The sequence below is a fragment of the Carassius gibelio genome, chromosome B7 (genome assembly GCF_023724105.1).
Source record: "Carassius gibelio isolate Cgi1373 ecotype wild population from Czech Republic chromosome B7, carGib1.2-hapl.c, whole genome shotgun sequence".
Classification (NCBI taxonomy): domain Eukaryota; kingdom Metazoa; phylum Chordata; class Actinopteri; order Cypriniformes; family Cyprinidae; genus Carassius; species Carassius gibelio.
The window spans coordinates 34,396,708-34,418,224 of record NC_068402.1 but is presented as its reverse complement, the minus strand read 5'-3'; the positions used below and the strand labels follow the sequence as shown (position 1 = coordinate 34,418,224).

Here is a 21,517-nt window from a genome sequence, read left to right as displayed (position 1 = left end):
TGGTCTCGGATGTTTGGATATGTATAGGCTACATTCATTTTTATTCAAAAAGAATAAAGTAAATATTTTTGGCAAAAATAGTTATAAAAAGTGAAAACGAGTCAAGTTGAGAAATAACAGTTATGCAAACATCATGAATGTTTATTATTAGGATCTGTTTATAATGTCCCATGGAAATAGATCAAATAAAAAATATTATTTTCTATAAAAAGCCTTATATAAATATTCATGTAGCTTTATTTAATATAATGTTTATTTGCGGTTATTTATAAATTGGCTCATGAAGAAATGGTCAGAATGCATGAAATTATATTGTAGTCAGTACGGCAATACTGAAGAATATGAAAAAGGAAATTGCTGAAAAACAATGCGGTCTCTAGAACTTGTTTGTAAGATGACTTAAGGCCCAAAGACTGTCAGAGATTCTTAGTACTTGATGTCATTTTTGTAGAATATTAACTTCCTCCTCTGACTTCATTCTAATAATTGTTTGTTGTGGGGTCATTTACCAGACCCGTTTTTCAGGATTTGATTTTCCTTTTTTTTCTTCTGTTTGTGAATGCAGTGCAGAGAATACAGGAAATCTTTTTTTTTTTAATGTTTTCAATGCCTGCTACATCTACAAATGGCCTGGTAGATGACACCTGACACATTTCTACATTCATTTCTATTTATAGATTAAGACTGTTATTGTTTTAACAAAGACTTGCAGATTCATTATGTGTGCTGCATGTGGCCAAAGATTTATGTGGTAGACAATGCTCTTGTTTGGATGCACATTGTTTTATGGAACACTATTTAATCATTGCATTTAAATAAACACGTGGTGGTGGTGAGATGTCCTGAGGCGCGACATACTGCACGGCATTAAACAGCTTTTATTATTAGTTATTAGAAAATACAAATTTAAGGTAGAGGTAATTTTTTTCTCACATATGCAGTAAGTGTGCGTTTCATTTCAGTAGTAAGCAAGTTTAAAAAAAGTTCGTCAGAAAGCGGAAAGTGTGCTGAGGAGGAAACCTTAAGCGCTTATCATACGAACAGTATCGCGGTAAACAAGTGCTGTGGTTAATTTCACTTAATTATTCATTTACACACTGCATATATATCACAGCGACGATCTTGTGTGGAAGATTACTAATACAAAATACATTAAAAGGCCGACCCTGACAATAGTAATTCGCACAAGTTGAATAAAAGGGTTTATTATTTTTCCTAATGAAGTGCTGTTTATGGCTTAGTAATGCTCACATGGAAAGAACACTTCACTGACTGTAGTCAAAAACACTAGACTGGACAACGCCGAGATTGAAAGCACGGATGAAAGGAATTCTTCTACTGCGTTCGCCTCACATCACTTTTTTATTTCTAAAATGTAAATGATGAGATTTATGTAAAGCGTATGTCACGTGACTCGCGCTAACGCCGCGCGCGCTGAGAGAAGAGGATCAGTTTTACAAGCGCTCTGACAGCTTTAACTGAATTTATCATGCTATCCCGGGACGAAATACTCAAACCCATCTGGTACGCCTTCACTGCTCTGGATGTAGACCGAAACGGGAAAGTATCCAAATCCCAGTTAAAGGTAAGCAAAGTACTCTACCGTCAACTGTAAATCAATCACCTGTTTCTGTTTGAGCTCTAGTTTCCGTGTGTTGGCTCTGAAGAGTAAAAAAGCGCAGACGTTTATCCACTTAAAGTTAAAGTCTATAATATCAACTTGCTTATCTCGTACGAGCAAGTTGATATTATAGACTTTAACTTCTCAGTCATGTCTCTTTTAGACATATTTATTCAGAGAAGCATAAAAATCTAGATAAAGTGAAATCAATTTTCAGTTAACCATTTATGTTTCACTCTGCAACCAAGATGATTTCCTTTCATCATATATTTAAAGGAAATAATAGGCTATAATGAGAGAGATGGAGAGAGGGGCACAAACAAATGGTTTGAATAACGCTTGATCAGTCTTGCAAGACTTTCTCATGGGTGTATGCAGATGTATGTGCACTGAGGATAAAAATAAACTTAGATGTTAGATTAGCAGTAACCATCCAAAGTTTATTATTTTTTCCATATTTTACAATAATAATAATAATAAAACAAGATGACTAAGTCAATCAACATTTTCTTCTATACAAACCAGAATGCTTTTACATTTATGCATTTAGCAGACGCTTTTATCCAAACATCATTTTTTTTTTTAGGAACGCTTTTCATGCTTTTTCATCACTATCCGCTCTGACTACAATTTCAGGATTTAATTTTTCATTGCCAAAATTAGTTTTGTAAATAAATTCACATGTCATTTGCATGTAGTGTAACAAGTGTAATAAGCATGAATTCAGTGTAGCGTGGCAAAACTTTTGACCACGCTTGATCTATTTTATTTGCATGATTGAACCCAAGTGGCCCAGAGTTGCTGTCTGTCTCTCTGTAGGTTCTGTCTCACAACCTGTGCACCATCCTGAGGATCCCTCATAGCTCTTCAGCCCTTGAGGAGCACTTCAAAGATGATGATGAAGGACCAGTGTCAACACAAGGATACATGCCCTACCTGAACATGTTCATACTTGATAAGGTAATAAATACACTGTCTCTTATCAAAGAGCAACTTTATTGTTGTATTTCACTCCAGAAGTGATCAGGTGACAATAACACAATGATGTTCTTGTCACAGAATGATTACTGTATACCTCCTACCATCACCAATACAGGTTTTTGTTTAAGAATAGATGTTTATCATTTCCTGGTTGCACATAATATCTCATGACTCACATATTCTTTTTTTGTGTGTGTCTGTCTTGAAAAGAAAAAAAGAATAATGTCATCACACACCATGCATGAAAACTTTATGTATGCTATTTATATATATATATAGTACTACTCAAACATGTAAATTTTTCACACTGTTCATATGACTTACGATGCTCTTTAAACATGCTGCTCAATAAAACGATCCTGTCATTAAAGGAAAAGGGCAATGCATAAAACTTTAAAGCTTTGAAATTGAATTCATGTGCATTTTTAGTTTAAATCCCAAACTGCATCATTTGCAGTATAAAATATATTCACTAATGGTCTCACGCTATTTCAGTGATCCATTAATGTTTTCAGTACTTTTTAAATTGGAAAATTGTCCAAAAATAAAACAAAGCTTGTAAATACTAAAGAAGATGAGACCTAAAATGCTAAAACAACTGTAAGGAAGTTCATATCCATGGGCCGTCACTTGTGATTCATGGGGCATGAGACTTGTTACTCACATATTCATTTTTTTATATATCTTGCTGAAAATAAAAAGGAACGTTTAATCACACTTCTGACGAACTGTTTAAAATTTCATACTGTTTAAGTTGAAGTATGAAGTTTCTGTGGTACCTGTGTCAAAGCATGTTTTCAAATGCCTTATTTTAAGTTCTTCTTATCTCTACAACAGCTCACTATTTTATCTGGGGCTGAAATGTGAGACAAAATGTGAGTTTAGCGTATACATTTCAAGAAGAAACTACACAAGCTTGATGTCTCGATTGAAACCTAATATCTTGTAAACATACCGCCAATGTGTTAAGCCCTGTTTTACTCTGTTGTCTTTCAGAATCAGAATCAGAAAGAGTTTTTTTGCCAAGTATGCTTGCGCATACAAGGAATTTGTTTTAGTGACATAAGCTTCCAGTACACAGAGACAACAACAAACACAAAAAAAACAAAAATTGTGTATTTTACCCAATTTTCATATTTTATCTTCCAAAAACTAAATCGCAATTAAAGCTGTATGGTTCCTCATTGGCTAAACACCCTCTGGCTCCGCCTGCTACAGTAGCCACGCCCCAAACTCTCACTATTGGTCGAGCTGGAAAGAGATTGACAGATATTAGTGGACGGCTCTAAATGTTTTGATGGTGCTGGGAAGCTCAGTTTCAATTTTTGGGGAAATAAACCCATGAATGGCATACTGATGAGCAAACAGTAAACTGGGTTAAGAGTATGTATCCTGACATTAAAAAAAACTTTTAAACTTTTAAATTCGGTGTGAGATTTTATGCCGATTTGAACTGAAATACTCTCAGTGGTCACATCATTAACAGTCTTGCCAGATAACATGCATTTTCCTCTAGTGTTATATTTTCAACATAATTCATCATATTTTAGTTGTGAATTGGGTTTAGTTAAAGATTTCTGCTTGTTTTTCTCATTTGACACACAATACTTATTTCTTAAATAAAGCGCAAAAAAGATTTTCTTAAGAAAAACACCCAAATTAATCTGAAGTTTCGATATATTTTCTTCTTGGAAGTAAAATACAGTATGATTTGCTTTCCCTCAACATTCAGACCTTACAGCACCTCTTCTGCTTCGTTTCGACTTCACAGTTTGACATGTGCGTTCAGAAATGCTTTTCTTTGTAGCACTACTGTAACGTGTGGTTATGACTTCTGTAAAAGTTTCTATTGCCTTCCTGTCAGCTCAAACCTGTTTGACCATTCTTCTCTGACTTGTCTTCGAGGCGTTTTTCTCCCTGAGAAACTGCTACTTACTGTTTTTGGTTGTTTACACCGTTCTCTGTAAACTCTAGAGACTCTCAAGTGTGAAAACACCACAACATCAACAGTTTCTGACATACTCACTTACAGTAGACCATATTTCTTCAAGAACAAGAACTGAACCTCTTGTTGTTTAAGCATTGATATAGATATATACAATTTATTGCCTATGTTCGCTGATTTCCTTGCTGCTTGGTATGAAATTTTAAAAAATCAAGCCCCTTTCAGTTAGTCAACACAAAACAAACTTTATGCATTGCTTATAAATTCAGCCAAAATATTTGAAATTGTAGCTCTAAAATAAGGTTTATTTTTAATATTTCAATGGCAGATCCAGGCCAACTTTGACTTCAACGAGCTGAATAAGATGTGCTGGACTTTATCTTCACCAAAGCACATCAGTAGCAAACATCTGCTCATCTCAAGGGATGATACCTTCAAGGTGTGGTGCATCTTCAACTTCCTGTCTGAAGATAAATATCCACTTCACATTGTCACAGAAGAGGTTGGTTCTAGAGTATTAAGTTGTTTTTATATCTTTTTCTAATTACATGATATCAAGTGGAAATAACGCTGTATTTTGTGTTGTATCAGCTCGAGTATTTCCTGCGAAGGCTGTTTGGAGCAATGGGTTGCGGTTGGAAGGAGGACAGGTTTGAAGACTACAAATTGCAGCTCAGTGCAAAGAAAAAAGATCTGAATGCTTGGGAACTGATTGAGCTTATTGGCATGGGCCATTTCACCAAGGGCATAAACACTCAGACTCTCTCCATGGCCATCAGTGTGGTCCATCAGGAACTTGTGATGGATGTTATTAAGCAGGTGGGAGTCTGTGTTAAAGCCAATGTAAAAATCCACTCTCCAAAACTGGAGAAATAAAGAGATGTGCCTTACAAGCGATTAACTTGCTGTTTTTTATTCAAAAAGGGTTATATGATGAAAAAAGGCCATAAGAGGAAGAACTGGACAGAGCGATGGTTTGAGCTCCATCTCAATTACATGTCCTATTATGTGAGTGAAGACCTCGTAGAGCAGAAGGGATGCATTTCACTTGATCGCAACTGCTGTGTTGAGGTAAAATCAGTATTTGCTGTCATTAAAGCTCTTTTCAAGTTCACACAAACAAGAACTTTGTCATCATTTACACACCCTCATATTATGGAAGCTTATTTCTGCCACACCTCTTTATTTCACAATCATAATTGTGAGAAAAAAGTCATAATTGTGAGATAAAAAGTTTAAATTTTTCTATTCTATGGCAAAATTAAGCTTTCATATCATGTCGATCCAACCCTGTATGATTTCTTATGAAAGCAGACGTTTAGCAGAATGTCCAAGCTGCTCTTTTCCATATAAAAAAAAACAAAAAAAACTGTCCCTTTATATATCTTAATTGCTCTGTCTTTGCAGTCCTTACCAGACAAGGATGGAAAGAAAAACCTCTTTATTATAAAATGTGTTGAGAAAAGTTTTGAGATCAGTGCATCGGATAAAAAGACAAAACAAGAGTGGATTCAAGGTATTGCATGTCTGTGCTGGTTACAAATAGAGGTTACACTTTTGACTGTGAAATATTTGTCTATCCACAATGTCATGTGTTCATGTGTATTCAGCCATCCAGGACTGCATCGTCCGCATAAGACAGGGCCTTTCCTCCCCACACCGAGAATCCAGACAGAAACGCAGGGAGCTGAGAAACAGGATGAAAGCCGAACAGGAGACGATGGAGAACAGAATGAGACAGCTGCAGTTGGCCAACGAGAGAAAGCAGGCCCAGCTGGAAGCCATGAGCAAGGTACTCGAATCCTCCTTGAAAGATGTTATTGAAAGAGTCAAATACAAGTTACCTGCTAAAACAGCTTGTTTCAAGCTATTTTAGTAGTATCTCTAGTGGAGATATTGGATTAAAGGTGCATTTAGTAGTTGTATATCTAGTGGTAGCATTGCTGTTCATCGTGTACTTGAAACTAGTGAGTTGTGCATCACTACTTTCATATTTTCTCTGTCAATAAATCTTTCTACCTTGTGTTTTCCGTACCAATGTTTACTTTTTGCCTTTGTTGGGCTTTCACAAGTACAGATTTTACCATTGTGAAGCATGACAATGCGTGCATTCCAGTGTCTAAATTTTCGCTTTTTGTATTACTAAACGAAACTACATATGCAAGCATTCTGATGACTCTTCTAAAAAACACATATTTATTTCTTGTGCAAAACTTATATCATAAATCTTCTATCTCTGTCACAAACGCCTCATTTCAATGCAATATTGCTAACACAATTGCTTTCAAGAAAGCAATATTTGGCAATGCTATAGCTTTCAATACAGGATATTGTATGTAAAATAAGATATACAAAACATTCTCGTTCAAACCTGGTATGCCGGTAAAAATAAACTTAAGCCACGCATTTTCTAGTAGATCTATTAGAAGGACATCCCTAGTGAAAAATAAAATAAATATACAGTATTGTTCAAAATAATAGCAGTACAATGTGACTAACCAGAATAATCAAGGTTTTTCGTATATTTTTTTATTGCTACGTGGCAAACAAGTTACCAGTAGGTTCAGTAGATTCTCAGAAAACAAATGAGACCCAGCATTCATGATATGCACGCTCTTAAGGCTGTGCAATTGGGCAATTAGTTGAATTAGTTGAAAGGGGTGTGTTCAAAAAAATAGCAGTGTGGCATTCAATCACTGAGGTCATCAATTTTGTGAAGAAACAGGTGTGAATCAGGTGGCCCCTATTTAAGGATGAAGCCAACACTTGTTGAACATGCATTTGAAAGCTGAGGAAAATGGGTCGTTCAAGACATTGTTCAGAAGAACAGCGTACTTTGATTAAAAAGTTGATTAGAGAGGGGAAAACCTATAAAGAGGTGCAAAAAATGATAGGCTGTTCAGCTAAAATGATCTCCAATGCCTTAAAATGGAGAGCAAAACCAGAGAGACGTGGAAGAAAACGGAAGACAACCATCAAAATGGATAGAAGAATAACCAGAATGGCAAAGGCTCAGCCAATGATCACCTCCAGGATGATCAAAGACAGTCTGGAGTTACCTGTAAGTACTGTGACAGTTAGAAGACGTCTGTGTGAAGCTAATCTATTTTCAAGAATCCCCCGCAAAGTCCCTCTGTTAAAAAAAAGGCATGTGCAGAAGAGGTTACAATTTGCCAAAGAACACATCAACTGGCCTAAAGAGAAATGGAGGAACATTTTGTGGACTGATGAGAGTAAAATTGTTCTTTTTGGGTCCAAGGGCCACAGGCAGTTTGTGAGACGACCCCCAAACTCTGAATTCAAGCCACAGTACACAGTGAAGACAGTGAAGCATGGAGGTGCAAGCATCATGATATGGGCATGTTTCTCCTACTATGGTGTTGGGCCTATTTATCGCATACCAGGGATCATGGATCAGTTTGCATATGTTAAAATACTTGAAGAGGTCATGTTGCCCTATGCTGAAGAGGACATGCCCTTGAAATGGTTGTTTCAACAAGACAATGACCCAAAACACACTAGTAAACGGGCAAAGTCTTGGTTCCAAACCAACAAAATTAATGTTATGGAGTGGCCAGCCCAATCTCCAGACCTTAATCCAATTGAGAACTTGTGGGGTGATATCAAAAATGCTGTTTCTGAAGCAAAACCAAGAAATGTGAATGAATTGTGGAATGTTGTTAAAGAATCATGGAGTGGAATAACAGCTGAGAGGTGCCACAAGTTGGTTGACTCCATGCCACACAGATGTCAAGCAGTTTTAAAAAACTGTGGTCATACAACTAAATATTAGTTTAGTGATTCACAGGATTGCTAAATCCCAGAAAAAAAAAATGTTTGTACAAAATAGTTTTGAGTTTGTACAGTCAAAGGTAGACACTGCTATTTTTTTGAACACACCCCTTTCAACTAATTGCCCAATTGCACAGCCTTAAGAGCGTGCATATCATGAATGCTGGGTCTCATTTGTTTTCTGACAATCTACTGAACCTACTGGTAACTTGTTTGCCACGTAGCAATAAAAAATATACTAAAAACCTTGATTATTCTGGTTAGTCACATTGTACTGCTATTATTTTGAACAATACTGTACTTAAATGTATTTGAAATACATTTATTTCATGCAAAGTATTCTACGAATACATTTTTATATTTATGTACTCAATAAAATGTCCCGCAGTTGTACTTATAGTAAACTAAACTGATATACTTAAAAGTATCCTAAATTGGAACAACTAATATGGCACTTAATGCACTTTAATTGTGCAGAAGTAGTGCTGAAGGACAATTAAAGATATACTTAGTATATTTTATTGTGCTGAAGTGAAACTATTGCAGGTGTAATTCAGGTACACTTTAACAGTACACTTTAAATATTTTGCATTTGAAGTCTGGTATTAGAATAGCAGAATCACTCTTGTGATTGATGAACAGACTTGAGTTATATATACACAAGAGAACAACTTGATTTATATATACACACATTTAGGGGCATGTGGTGGTGTTTCAGATGGGTGGAACAAAAACTCATATTTTAAACTGGGGAGTCATCTTTAAAGGTATAAAACTTGCAGTACCTCTTCTGTTACAAGATCGGTTTCGTTTTGTTCTCTTTTCGCTGTCAGTTCCCCTTTTGGCTAATTTTCATTCACTTACATTTTTTTTATAGCACACTATTAGTAATCAGAAACTAACGTTTCACTTCTTTGTCCATTTATTTTCTCCCATTACATTCTCCCTCTAATTAGTTTCCATGTTACACATACAGTCCTACTCGACAATGATAAGAAAGCTACAGAACCTACTGAAGCTCTGAGACTGATAAATGTGTAGATATTTCTAGAACTTTTTTTTTTTTTTGCTATTGAAGCCATAGCTTTGTGTCTTCAAGTGGCTTACCTCAACTGTCCTGTCAAAAAAAAAAAAAAAAAAAGCCCCAAAATATAGCTTAAAAAAAACAGCTTTGCTTATGCAAATTCATTTTAGGGCACCTGCGAAAAAGCACCCCTGAGCAATGAAGCCACACTTCCTGCGTACAGGCAGTTTTGACAGTCAATGGTTCCTGTTTGATATCTTCAATCTCAAAGGATCGTTCTTTCATTAAGCTGTACTTTATTGCCTGTCAACTTTACGACATTTTCCAAATATCATTATGCACTTTAATAAACTGCCCATTGCTGCTTTTAAATGATCCTGTGAGCCTTGCCTCATATACTTCTACTGTAAGTGCTTTTTTACAAACTGAGGGAAGAGTTGAAATGTTTCTGTTGAAATCAATAGCATGACAGCTACCATCAAATGAATCTAGAACATTGTTTTAACATTAAACAGTGAATGAAGTCTAGTTGTTATTTGTGACCCTGGAGCACAAAACCAGTCTTAAGTCGCTGGGGTATATTTTTAGCAATAGCCAAAAAAAGTAAAGATCATGTTCCATGAAGATATATTTTTTTTACTTCCTACTGTAAATATATAAAAACAAAATTTTTGATTAGTAATATGCATCGCTAAGAATTCATTTGGACAACTTCAAAGGCGATTTTCTCACTATTTGGATTTTTTTGCACCCTCAGATTCCAGATTTTCTAATAATTGTATCTCGGTCAAATATTGTCCGATCCTAATAAACCACACATCAGTGGAAAGCTTATTTATTCAGCTTTCTGATAATGTATAAATCTCAATTTCGCTGAGGCTGGTTTTGTGGTCCAGGGTCACAAATTTTGCTTTACCACCTGTACTTTGTGATTTAATCAGGCTTACAGAAGCCTTTCATGCTTTCATTTTCTCTGGATATGGCAGAACCTGCAGGAAGCATCAATGAGGGGTGATTTTGAGGAACAGAGAAGACTTCAGACCCAAAATGAACTACTGGACCAATACAGACGAGACCTGGAGCAAGAGAAAATGGTAACATCAGCATTAACGTTAATGTCCCACTAGCAGACATCTCTCCTCTTCTAAAAGGACCAGGAGTCTCTTGCATATCGAAAGCGAATCCCTGACACCCACAAATGATGTGCAATCCCTTAAATTGAGAGAGTAAGATAGGGTCCCTGTTTCCTGGATATTAAAGTGTTTTTTTTTAGGTATTCAGTTACAAGTTGTCAGCTGAGATGCACGCCTGATGTAATAAAGAAACGTAAAACTGCTTCTTAGGCTCGAATGCAGATGGAAGAGCAGGTGGTTGAAAAGGCCAATGAAGTGGAGCAGTACTGGCAGCGTACGCAGGAGCTGGAAGAAATGTACCATCAACTGAAAAAGGCACTAGACGACGAGAGGCAGGCCAAGGAGGATGAAGAAGCCCTGCGCAAACTGCAGGCCAGGTGCACAAACACACAACTTTCAGTATACACATCAAGTAGTCAATGTTATGGGCCACAGCATTATGCAGAACATTTGTGTGTTTTATTTGCAGGCTGCTACAAGAGGAGGCAAACAAGAGGCTTGAATTAGAGCAGATTCACCTGCAGCAGCAACAAACCTTATCCCAGTCTCGGAAAGAGAAAGAAGAGCTGGAAAGGGAGCGAACAGAGAAGGAACGTGCCCTGCAGGCTGCTCAGGAGCAGCTGGAGAGCCTCAGAAGACAGAGAGAGGGGGCACAAGAGGAATACATGGTAGCAGTTTCAGAATGATAGAGTGTATTTAAGGATTTTTATACTGTTTGCTTTGTCTTCTGTGTTTTACTCTGTAGCAAAGATGTCCAAGTGAATTCACTTTCAGGTCATCTAAGATGAATTTGTTTCTTCATCAGATCACTTGCTCAATAAAGAATCCTCTGCAGTGCATGGGTGCCGTGAGAGTAGATAAAAACATCATAATAATCCACAAGTGACCCACACAACTATACTCCATCAGTGAAAAGCTGCATGTTTGTAAGAAAATCCATTCAAGACATTTTAATTTCAAATAATCACTTTTGGACAAAATACATGTCCATAATGCATAAAAATGCTTCTTTCTTCTGTTGTCCTCTCGCACTTTTACACAGTGCTTGATCTGTGCAGATTTCTCTGCTGAAGATTTTATGTAAAGCGGACTTTTTTTTATTTTATTTTTTTTAGCCAGAATCAATGATTTGAAGTTAATCATGAAGTTGTTTATTACAAACATACAGCTTCTTTGGATTTTCTTTGGATTCATGAGGATTACTTGTGAATTATTGTGATGTTTTTATCAGCTGTTTGCACTCTCATTTTGACGGCACCCATTCACTGCAGAGGATCCAATGGTGAGTAAGTGTTGTAGTGTTAAATTTCTCCAAATCTGTTCTGATGAATAAAAAAAACTCATGCACGTCATGGATAGCCTGAGGATGAGTACCTTTTCAGCAAGTTTGCATTTTGGGGTGTACTGTTCCTTTAAGGTAAATGATCAGAATTTCGGTGACTTTTATTGTTTTTCAGGCCGTTACAAGGAAACTGGAGCGCGCAGCTCACAAAACAAAGAATTGGAAGCACAAAGTCTCTAACCATGAGGGCCTACTTCGAACCATTTCACCAGGTGACAAGAGTGTAAACTTTCTCAGATGGCAGATAACATTTCCAAAAGCACCAGGTTAATGGTTTTCATGCATTTCTTAGGCACTAAGGGTCCCACTAGAATGACCAACTGGGGACAGGCAGCGTTCACTGACACAGAGCTGAATGAGATGGAGAGGATTTGGCAGGAGAACAAGAATAGACCATATGATGGACAATAACATCTAAAGCATCCATTTCTTTTATTTGTGTGTATTTATTATGTGTTTTCCAGGTAGTCATCATCATGACTTTTGTTAATGGTTAAATCTGTTGTTAGTAAAATGTGTTTTTATTCAACCATTTATTAATTGTGCGCTATTATTAATGGAACATTAGCAGCTAAATGATGTGCAGTTGATGGTGTCGATTTTTTTCAAGATATATCAAAATAATGTAAAATGTGACATCCATAGCTTTTAATGCTTTGTTGTATTGTTGTTGTTTTTTAAACACGCTTAGAAAATGTGAAAGTATTGTCATTCAACTTTAGTAATTTCAAGTGTATTCATTTTTTAATGTGAAAAAGAGAGTTTGGAGGTGCTAGTGCTATCAAAGCACCAGATTCCTACCCTATCCACTAGATGTCCTTATTGATACATAGACAAACCCATAAGACCAATTCATACAGTTTTTGTAGACTAGAGTCACTGATTGACAAAAGACACATTAACTGAAATACTGTGTTAGCAGTGCATGCATAATCCATTTAGCTCAAAATCTGCATTTTAACTTCACCTTTTTAGAAAATATATACCAGAATAAATCATGCTGTTCACGATGGGTTGATGTGGTTCATTTTGTCTTCAATGTCTTTGTCAACCGGATGAATTTAATATATCGATAACATTTTGCATGCTTGCATGTAGACATATGCTTTAATCCAAATCAGCATACACTAAATTGCATTTAAGGTATACATTTGATTAGTAAATGCATTATCTGGGAATCAAATTTGTGACCTTAGCATAATCCCATACTGTAATGTTTGAGTTTTTTTTATTTTTTTATCTCTGTTATTATCGTTGTTATAAAATGATTACAGTGCGTTTACATCTTTATTTTATTTTACTGTGGTGGGTGTTGTTAGGCAGGATGCAAAAACGTAACCATAAAATCACACCAGCTAGAGCTGTTAGCTAGAGTTGTAACAAGTGGTTTGATAGCTTTTTATGTTAGATAACGAACTGTCAAAAGTAGCCTGATAAAGGGCATATTGTAAGGGCCGATTCATAGTCAACGCATCTGTACGCATACGCGTCCCCGAGACTACGCATCGTTACGCTTCGGCCGCCATTATGCGTCGGTGCGTAGCCAAATGTGTCGTCCTAGTTTTTGATACGCGACGCGCCGATTCACGCAATACTATGCGTTGTCGGTGGGGGCGACATTGCAAGTATTGTACATCAAGTATATTGTGTTTAAAGAAGAAGAAAGTTTGAATACATTGGCGGTCGAAGAGGAAAAATTATGCGAACTTATACGTATTCATCCACATTTATACGATAGTTCATCAGCAACAGAATACACTCTTCAGTTGCCATTGTGATCTGAATATCACGCGACCCGACTCTACTAATATCACCCGACTCTACTACCCCCTGTTGCGTGAGCGGTGTATTGCATACACGCATCACCCGTGACACTTGCGTTCACTGTTTATGAAACGCGTCGCTCGCTCGCGTTTCTCGCGTTGACTATGAATCGGCCCTAAATATCTGGCGCCTTAATGAATCAGAACTTATCACTCTGCTTTTGAGTTCCAGATAGACCGTAATATTGTGCAGTGTAACCATAGACTGTATAAAAACATTGTAACTTACAGAGTTAAAGTCCCACAATTTTGTCCAGTTGTTCTTTCTGCAGGTTAGGGACTTTCTTTATGAGTGAATCATTGAATCATTTATTCAACCGGTTCATTTGAACACAGATTCATCCGCGAACAAAGATCCACTTTTGTGTGTTTGAATTCTCGGAGACAATGCGACGGTTTATTTTGCTTTTGAAGCTGTTTTCTTTGGCAAAGTAAAAAAAGACAACGTAAGTGGTAATACTGCCTAAAATGTACGTTGCTAAATATGATGTTTTTTGCTTACTGAATATCAAATTTGATCATTGAATATCGCCACTGAACATCGGCTCTTCGGCTTGGCCGTATAACGTCAGGCCTACTAATAAGAAAAACAAGCAGTTTTCCTTTTTACCAATGATTATAGTGTGACTTATACCTTCAAAACTAGTGTTTTAATAACCTTATTTTGGACACAAAACCTGACATTGGCTGAGACATTTAACGTTAGTGGGGCGCGAATGCAGTAGAACGTTATAAATCAAATCACCAAACTCAGTAAGATCACATTTAAAACTACAAGTAAGCTTATAGCAGTATATTATAAACATATAACGTGTAAAAAGCAATATTAATAAGAAAAAAAATAATCGTGCCAGCCACTAAAACGTTCAAAGACATGACTGAAAAGTGGTCGAAGTGCGCGAAATTCCCTGAGCGATTTTTACAGAGTGAAGATTGTTTGCTGAATGCATTGGTGTGGAGGGATCGAATATGCAAACATATATATATATATATATATATATATATATATATATATATATATATATATATATATATATATATATATATATATGTAAACGTACACACACACACACACACACAAGTCTCACTATTGTTCTAAATAAGCAAAGTATACAGGTAACTTACAGGCAGTATGCTTTGAATGTCTAAAGAAGGCTTTCAATATATTTGGAAAGGCTTAATATATTTTAATACCAAACTTGTTCACAGATCTGTCTGACCTCCACAGAGTGGGACATGTGGTACATGAGGGAGAGCAGGAGGATAGGAGAAGTCCAGGAGGGACCGGTGATGTGGATGTGAGTGACATACAAGCAATGGTACATATGGCTTTTCATTTATTTATTTATTTACACTTCTACAGAATTCAGTGACCACTCACTTTCAGCAACTTAAGTACAGACCCCATTCATTTTTTTCCTTTCAACAAAACCTTGTTATTAAACCCTTTAATTACTAAATCAGCCTGCTCAGAAATTAATTAAAATGAATGAAAACATAGGACAAGACTGAGTACTTAACCTTTTGATTAGGGATGCACCGATCATGATTTTTCATGGCCGATTCCGATACCGATTTCCGTTTTTTTTTTTTTTTTTTTTAAGCAGCAAACAAGAAAGAAGGAAAGTGTGCATAAACAAGATGTTTATTTGGTATTTAATAGACCAAACTGGCTTTTGGCTATTGTAAACAATAACTGCAACCATCTGAAATTAACATCTACATTACAGACATCAGCATTTAGCTTTTGTTACAGAGAACTGGCCTTAAATTTAAAGATTAACTGTAACCATGTGAAATTAAAGGCAACAACTGCATAGTTCTACAATCCAAACAACACAATCAACACACATTCAATAAGATGTTTCTTGATCAGCATTCAGTATTTTAGTTTTTAAATTTGGTTTTAAATAAAAAAAAAAGGTATTTACCAGTGTCTTTATTTACAGACTAAATAAAAGTATGCTATATAATTAGATTATTCCAAAATGTTAAAATCAAATAATGTTGGTGCGAATAAAACATTTCAAACGTGTATGCAAGTTCCACTTTACAAAAAAAAAAAGGTTTCGTCACAGTTTAGTCCGTTTCGTTTCTCATCCAACACGTAAGAAGTTGATCTTAACATCTCTTCACGGTCTACTCGGATTGCCGATTGCGTATTTTAAGCAAAAACCGGCCGGTTCCGATTTATGGCCGGTCAACCGGTGCATCCCTACTTTTGATTAAATTAAGTGTTAATCCATGACACAGTATGTAGATTTAATAATAGAGTTGACAAATACAAAAAAAATAAAAGAAAACATGACGTGAAATATATTATGATTAAAATTTATTGAAAGTATTAAAATTATTTAATACAAATACAACAGTATTTTTGTATTGAATTGAATTGAAACTTCTTAAAAGTGCACATGAAGCATACAAGAAGTGAAGTGCCAAAAATGACCAATCAGTCATGCCTGTTAGAGACAAAAATGGCAACAATCTCACTACCGTCCAAAAAAAAAAGCAGATGGGTACAATACTTCCATGAAGTCCTCAACCACCCAGAGCCAGATGGCCCTGCTAATCCCTCTGCAACAGGTGACATGCTTGATATCGATACTAGTCCCCAACTGAGACAGAGGTTAAGCTCTCCAGCAAAGCCACGAAAAATGGAAACACTGCAGGAATTGATTCCATCCGTGCAGAGATGCTTAAGATAGACCTCGATACCTCATGCAAGATTCTTACAGACATTTTAAAAAAATATCTGAGAACAAGAGACTATCCCAGATGACTGAAATAAAAGCCTAATTGTGAAACTCCCCAAAAAGGGTGATCTTCAGAGCTGCGACAAATGGTGTGCCATCACACTGGCTCTCAGTCCCATCAGCAGGTCTTCTATACAGAATTGACAAAAATGATTTTAAACTATCAGGATTCAGAAGTGGAATAAGGTGCATAGACCAGATCTTTAGATCATTCCGCAAGTGGAACACCCCTCTGCACATTTAAAAAGACACCCTATGGAAAATCAAGCTGTCCTTCTGAGTTCCACCAAAAATGGTTTCGCTGGTTTCGCTGGTTTCGCTGATGAGGTTGTTCCACAGGAAAATCAAAATCAGCGTCATTGTAGACGGACACTTGTGAGAATGGTTCCCTGTATAGTCTGGTGTGCAGCAGGGCTATATCATCTCTCCAAAACAACAGCTGACAAACCCAGAGGCATCCAGTAGACCTTGAAGAACTTGACTTTACCAGTGACCTTATGTATTCTGTACAAAAATTTATTCTCCACAAAATTTCAACATCTCCGAGAAAAGACAGACAGCTTTGCCATGCAGGTGGGCCTGAACATCAATCCATACAGCATGCTGAAACTGATCGAGTCAAGTGGAAACAAATCATTGATGCCTTATGTCCCACTCAAGACGAAGAGGTGTAAGCCAGTAAATAGTTCTTCAGTGGTAATTCCATAATTATACATGATTTTATGTATTTTTTTAATAATTGGAATAGCAATCACACTGCGGCGACTACCAGTGAATGATACAGTTGGCTACTATAAGGTAGGTACAACTGTTAACAACGGAAATGACTTGCAACCACACTGATTCCAATGAACAGCATTTAAAGGAATTGCTCACACCAAAATGAACATTTTGTCATCATTTACACACCCTCATGTCGTTCCAAACCTGCATGACTTTCTTCTGTGGAATCTACTTCTTGGAAATCGTTTTGAATGTAAATGGGTGTCAGATGTTGTTTTGCCTCCTGTGTTTCTTTTTTTAATATTTAGTAAACAATCCTTTTAAGGCTGTATGTATCCAACAGGTTTGTATAGGTCTTTCTATTCTGGATTAAGCCATTATTCTAGTAATAGATTCTGGGAATGTATACTTTTTGGGAATTAAGCCTTGCAGAGGCATAATGAAATGTGCTATATTAGAAGTTAATGCATTATTAATTATCATTATTATTATTATTGTGTTCCTGTAGCTCAAGTGGGGATTTGGATCCCTGGGAACACATGATAGGTAAAAATTGATAGCCTGAATTCTCTGTAAATCGCTTTGGATAAAAGCGTCTGCTAAATGCATACATTTTATTTAATTTTAATTTATTAACAATATATGTGAACCTGTCACAAAACCATTCATAAGGGTCAATTTTTGGAAATTGAGAGTTCTGCATCATCTGAAAGCAGAGTAAACAGGCTTTCAATTGAAGTATGTTATAGGACAAATTTGGCTGAAATACAACTATTTGAAAATCTGGAATCTGAGGGTGCAAAAAATTGAAACATTTAGAAAATAGCATTAAGTTGTCCAAATAAAGTTCTTATCAATGCATATTACTAATCAACAATTACGTTTTGATATATTTATGGTAGGCAAATTTACAAAATGTTGTGATGCAACATGATCTTTTCTTAATATCCTAATGATTGCATAAAAGAAAAAAAAAATATATCATTTTGACCTATACACACACTTAAGGCTGATGTCGTGGTCCAGGGTCACATACTGTATAATAGTTTAAAATACTCAAACTAGCCCCATGCAGATGACAGATCAGCAGATTCAGATCTAAGTGAATTAATCAAGGCAATGTGCTGAACTTCCTTTGAACTTTGTTCCAGAAAAGGAACTGAAACTCATTCCATAAATGCTGACAAATTATAACATTTAAGAAACCAGATTCCAGAAAACATGTCCTTACAGTGAAACATAAGACATGCAATAGACACTAGTCTTCACAAGTGAGTGTCAAAACAAACAGGACTATGTTACGCTGTGTCTTCGTTTCTGGCACTGGGCAGGAAAAGAGAGCCCACGTGCAGTTTCTAACGTCTAGTACCTGCAGAGATTGTAGCATTAGCTGAGCTCATCTGTGGGTTTTATCAAAACAAATGTTAGGCATTGGAGCCGACACTAAAGTCACACTCAGAACTGCAATGATGCAAATTAAAGGGAACAGTTCATTCTTAGGCCATAGCTAGTATGGATAACAGGCCTTGACATGCCAATTGAACTTGCACTGAGGTCATTGTCATTATAAAGGCTTTGGACAAACACAAATTACAAGCACACATTGTTTTTGTGTGTTGAGCTTCTCAGCTGGTTTTGTTCAAGACTTTACACTGGACATCAAGGATCAAAGTACCAAAATCAAAAGTAAACTGAAATTATCTTAAAATCCTATATATTCATATAAATATAAATGCATGACTTTACTTTAGTATAGCCACCAATTCTCACTATTAACTAGTTGCTTAATAGCATGCCTATTAATAACATATTGACTGTTTAATTAGTACTTATAAAGCACTTATTCTGCATGACCATATTCTACCCTGTCCCTAATCCTATTTAACACCTAAACTGAAAAACTCTCTTACTATTAATAAGCAGCAAATTAGGATTTTATTGAGGAAAAAGTTGTGATAATTAGACCTTAAAATAAAATGTGACCAAATATATAAAAAAATGCTTTTATAAATTTGTAAAACCAGTAACCACTGATGTATAAAAGAGAAGTGATTGTGATTTTGTTAACGGCATGCATTTGGAAACAGTTGATATAAACGTTGGTTAAATTAATAATTAATGTAAAAGCATATAGGCTACATATAACACTTAACTTCTATAATTCTAGTAGAACGCCATAGAATTTGCACTGTTCTGAAGAGTGAAATGAAATACATCATACAATCATTAAGATTACAGACTTCAAGGCATGAAGATGTATTTCCATGATGCATGTTAATTTTTGAATTTTAATACAATAAAATGCAAAATAATAAATATCTTGCATTGTAATATTTATTGCATATGTCAATTTCTGCTATTAAAACTACCATATATATATATATATATATATATGTTTATGTTAAACATTTTCTATATAAATATTTAGTTTTTGGTCAGTTTGGTCTTACATTTGGATTTTTATATATTGATTATCCTGCCTGAAAAGACCATTCTGAATGTTACAGACAACATCATAAAAGTAATCCTGTGTGACTGAGACCTTACAAATTGAGTGATTTTAGGTAATTTTTACTTTCATTCATTAATACGCTCTGTCTGTAGGCAATTGCATATGGGTGCATCTAACAAATCCGGTGGCTTTCCTGCCTGATGGCAGTCTAGAACACAATGTGCACTCCATTCATTTATATAGATTAGTGCTAGAAACATTTCATATAGTCTATAAAACATTGCCCAAACCATCTCATTTAAGGGCTTTCTGCACAACCTTTTTCATTACAGCCTTTCGTCACTCTCGGTAAACATATGACGCTCTCTAAAGATGTCCAGCAAGATCTTCTAGCAATGCCAGGAGTCACCGTCATGCACAGTAAACACCTTTCATACAGAGCCAGATCACACACCTCTCATAAGCCAGCTGTACATCCACATACCTGTGTTGGGTTGTTATACAGAGAAACCTTGCAGCTCAAGTTTACACTTTAACTGTATATGATTAAACATATTTAATTTGAAATATCTATGTATAAAAGCACATGCTAAGTGAATGAGATCTGTTGTTTGGACACATCTAAAGAAGCGGGAAACGTTAAGTCCATTATAATTAAGTTCTTATTTATTTTGCCACGTTATGCAAAAAACAAACTGAAGTTCCTTCAAGTACTTGTTCTCCAAGGGCATCAGAAAACATTGTGGCAATAGCTCCTTTAAAGGGCTTGTTTGTTTGCATGACTGGCTGTCATTCAAATGATATACCTCTAGGCCTAGTCTTACTCAATAACAGATCTGATAGCTGATAGCTGCGTGCTGGTGGCACTCAAGTTTTCCATAAACTATAATTCTGTTTTTCTCCTCAGAAACGTGTTGACTAATAGAAGACATCACTGTAATTGAAAGCACACAGTTAAACTGACAAGACACATGTGAAATAACTTCACGTGTTGGGTATCGAAAGCACAGATTTGACTTACTTTCGTATAATGCAAAGTAGATTCATGAACATATCTTCAGGCAATGGTTAATTTTTGGGGGGATGTTTTCTTGATGACTTCATTGTTTAGTGCCCTTTATGGTCTGGTTGGATGGTAGACTTTATAGTCCGCAGCTATGCTGGCAAAATTGTATTAACACATGGGCCTTCACAGATGATTGGCACCAAGCGAAAGCCAGCAGTGCCTCTCGCAGAGGAAATAGCTCTTCCATTGTAAATTAACTTTGGGGGTCTTTGTGGGACTCCGTTAAAGCGCTTACATATGAATTTAGCATTCCCCAACATTGGCGATTCCAACCTAGTTTTTCTAGTTTTGCTGGTGTGACCCATTCAAGCGTAACCCAACCTGACGATAATCATGTTTTGTTAATGAATTTTGATCATTCCCCTTATTAGTAACTACAGCAGTAAAGTTTACATTATTTAAACGAGTTAGGATGTCCAGGACAATAAATGTCATCATGCTGACCAGGTAAAGTAATTTACTCTAGTCTGCTGTCATCACCTCATGTTAATTGTGGTCTTGCAAACTAATCTGGTTTTAATATTGGGGGAAAACCCTGAAAGAGTTGTTTGAAGGTTAATGGTATTGATGTCGAAGGTGGTGTGGTTTGTTTAGCTTTTTACTTCTGGCGATTGTATTTAAAATACATAAAAGTTGTGTTGATTTGTGAAGATTATCCTGATGAACAATGTGTAAAAATGACTTTTGTTGGTCACAGAGCTTATTGTCTGCAATAATCCTATAGAAAAATCCTTCTGGGTTTTGGTTGAGGGAACCAAGGTGAGGCTAACTTCAGGGTTGACCTACAAAAATATGTCATCGCTATAGCCGACCTTACCAAACCACAGCTTTTTACCAGCTAGCTAGCTAGATAGGGTGC

The 21,517-nt window shown here is 36.1% G+C and overlaps 1 protein-coding gene and 1 long non-coding RNA gene across 2 annotated transcripts; both read left to right on the top strand.

Annotated features, from left to right (window-relative positions):
* The first annotated feature begins 1,408 nt into the window (after positions 1-1,408).
* swap70a (switching B cell complex subunit SWAP70a) lies at positions 1,409-12,850 on the top strand. Its single transcript, XM_052562001.1, has 12 exons — positions 1,409-1,585; positions 2,441-2,581; positions 4,876-5,049; positions 5,139-5,366; positions 5,472-5,618; positions 5,955-6,063; positions 6,158-6,339; positions 10,350-10,457; positions 10,707-10,873; positions 10,966-11,164; positions 11,954-12,050; positions 12,131-12,850. Exons 1-12 carry the CDS (start codon positions 1,490-1,492, stop codon positions 12,247-12,249), a joined length of 1,767 nt encoding a protein of 588 aa, XP_052417961.1. The 5' UTR covers positions 1,409-1,489; the 3' UTR covers positions 12,250-12,850.
* LOC127962442 (uncharacterized) lies at positions 11,171-11,815 on the top strand. Its single transcript, XR_008154588.1, has 2 exons — positions 11,171-11,422; positions 11,728-11,815. It is a non-coding gene; the product is annotated as an uncharacterized LOC127962442 (long non-coding RNA).
* Positions 12,851-21,517: the final 8,667 nt, after the last annotated feature.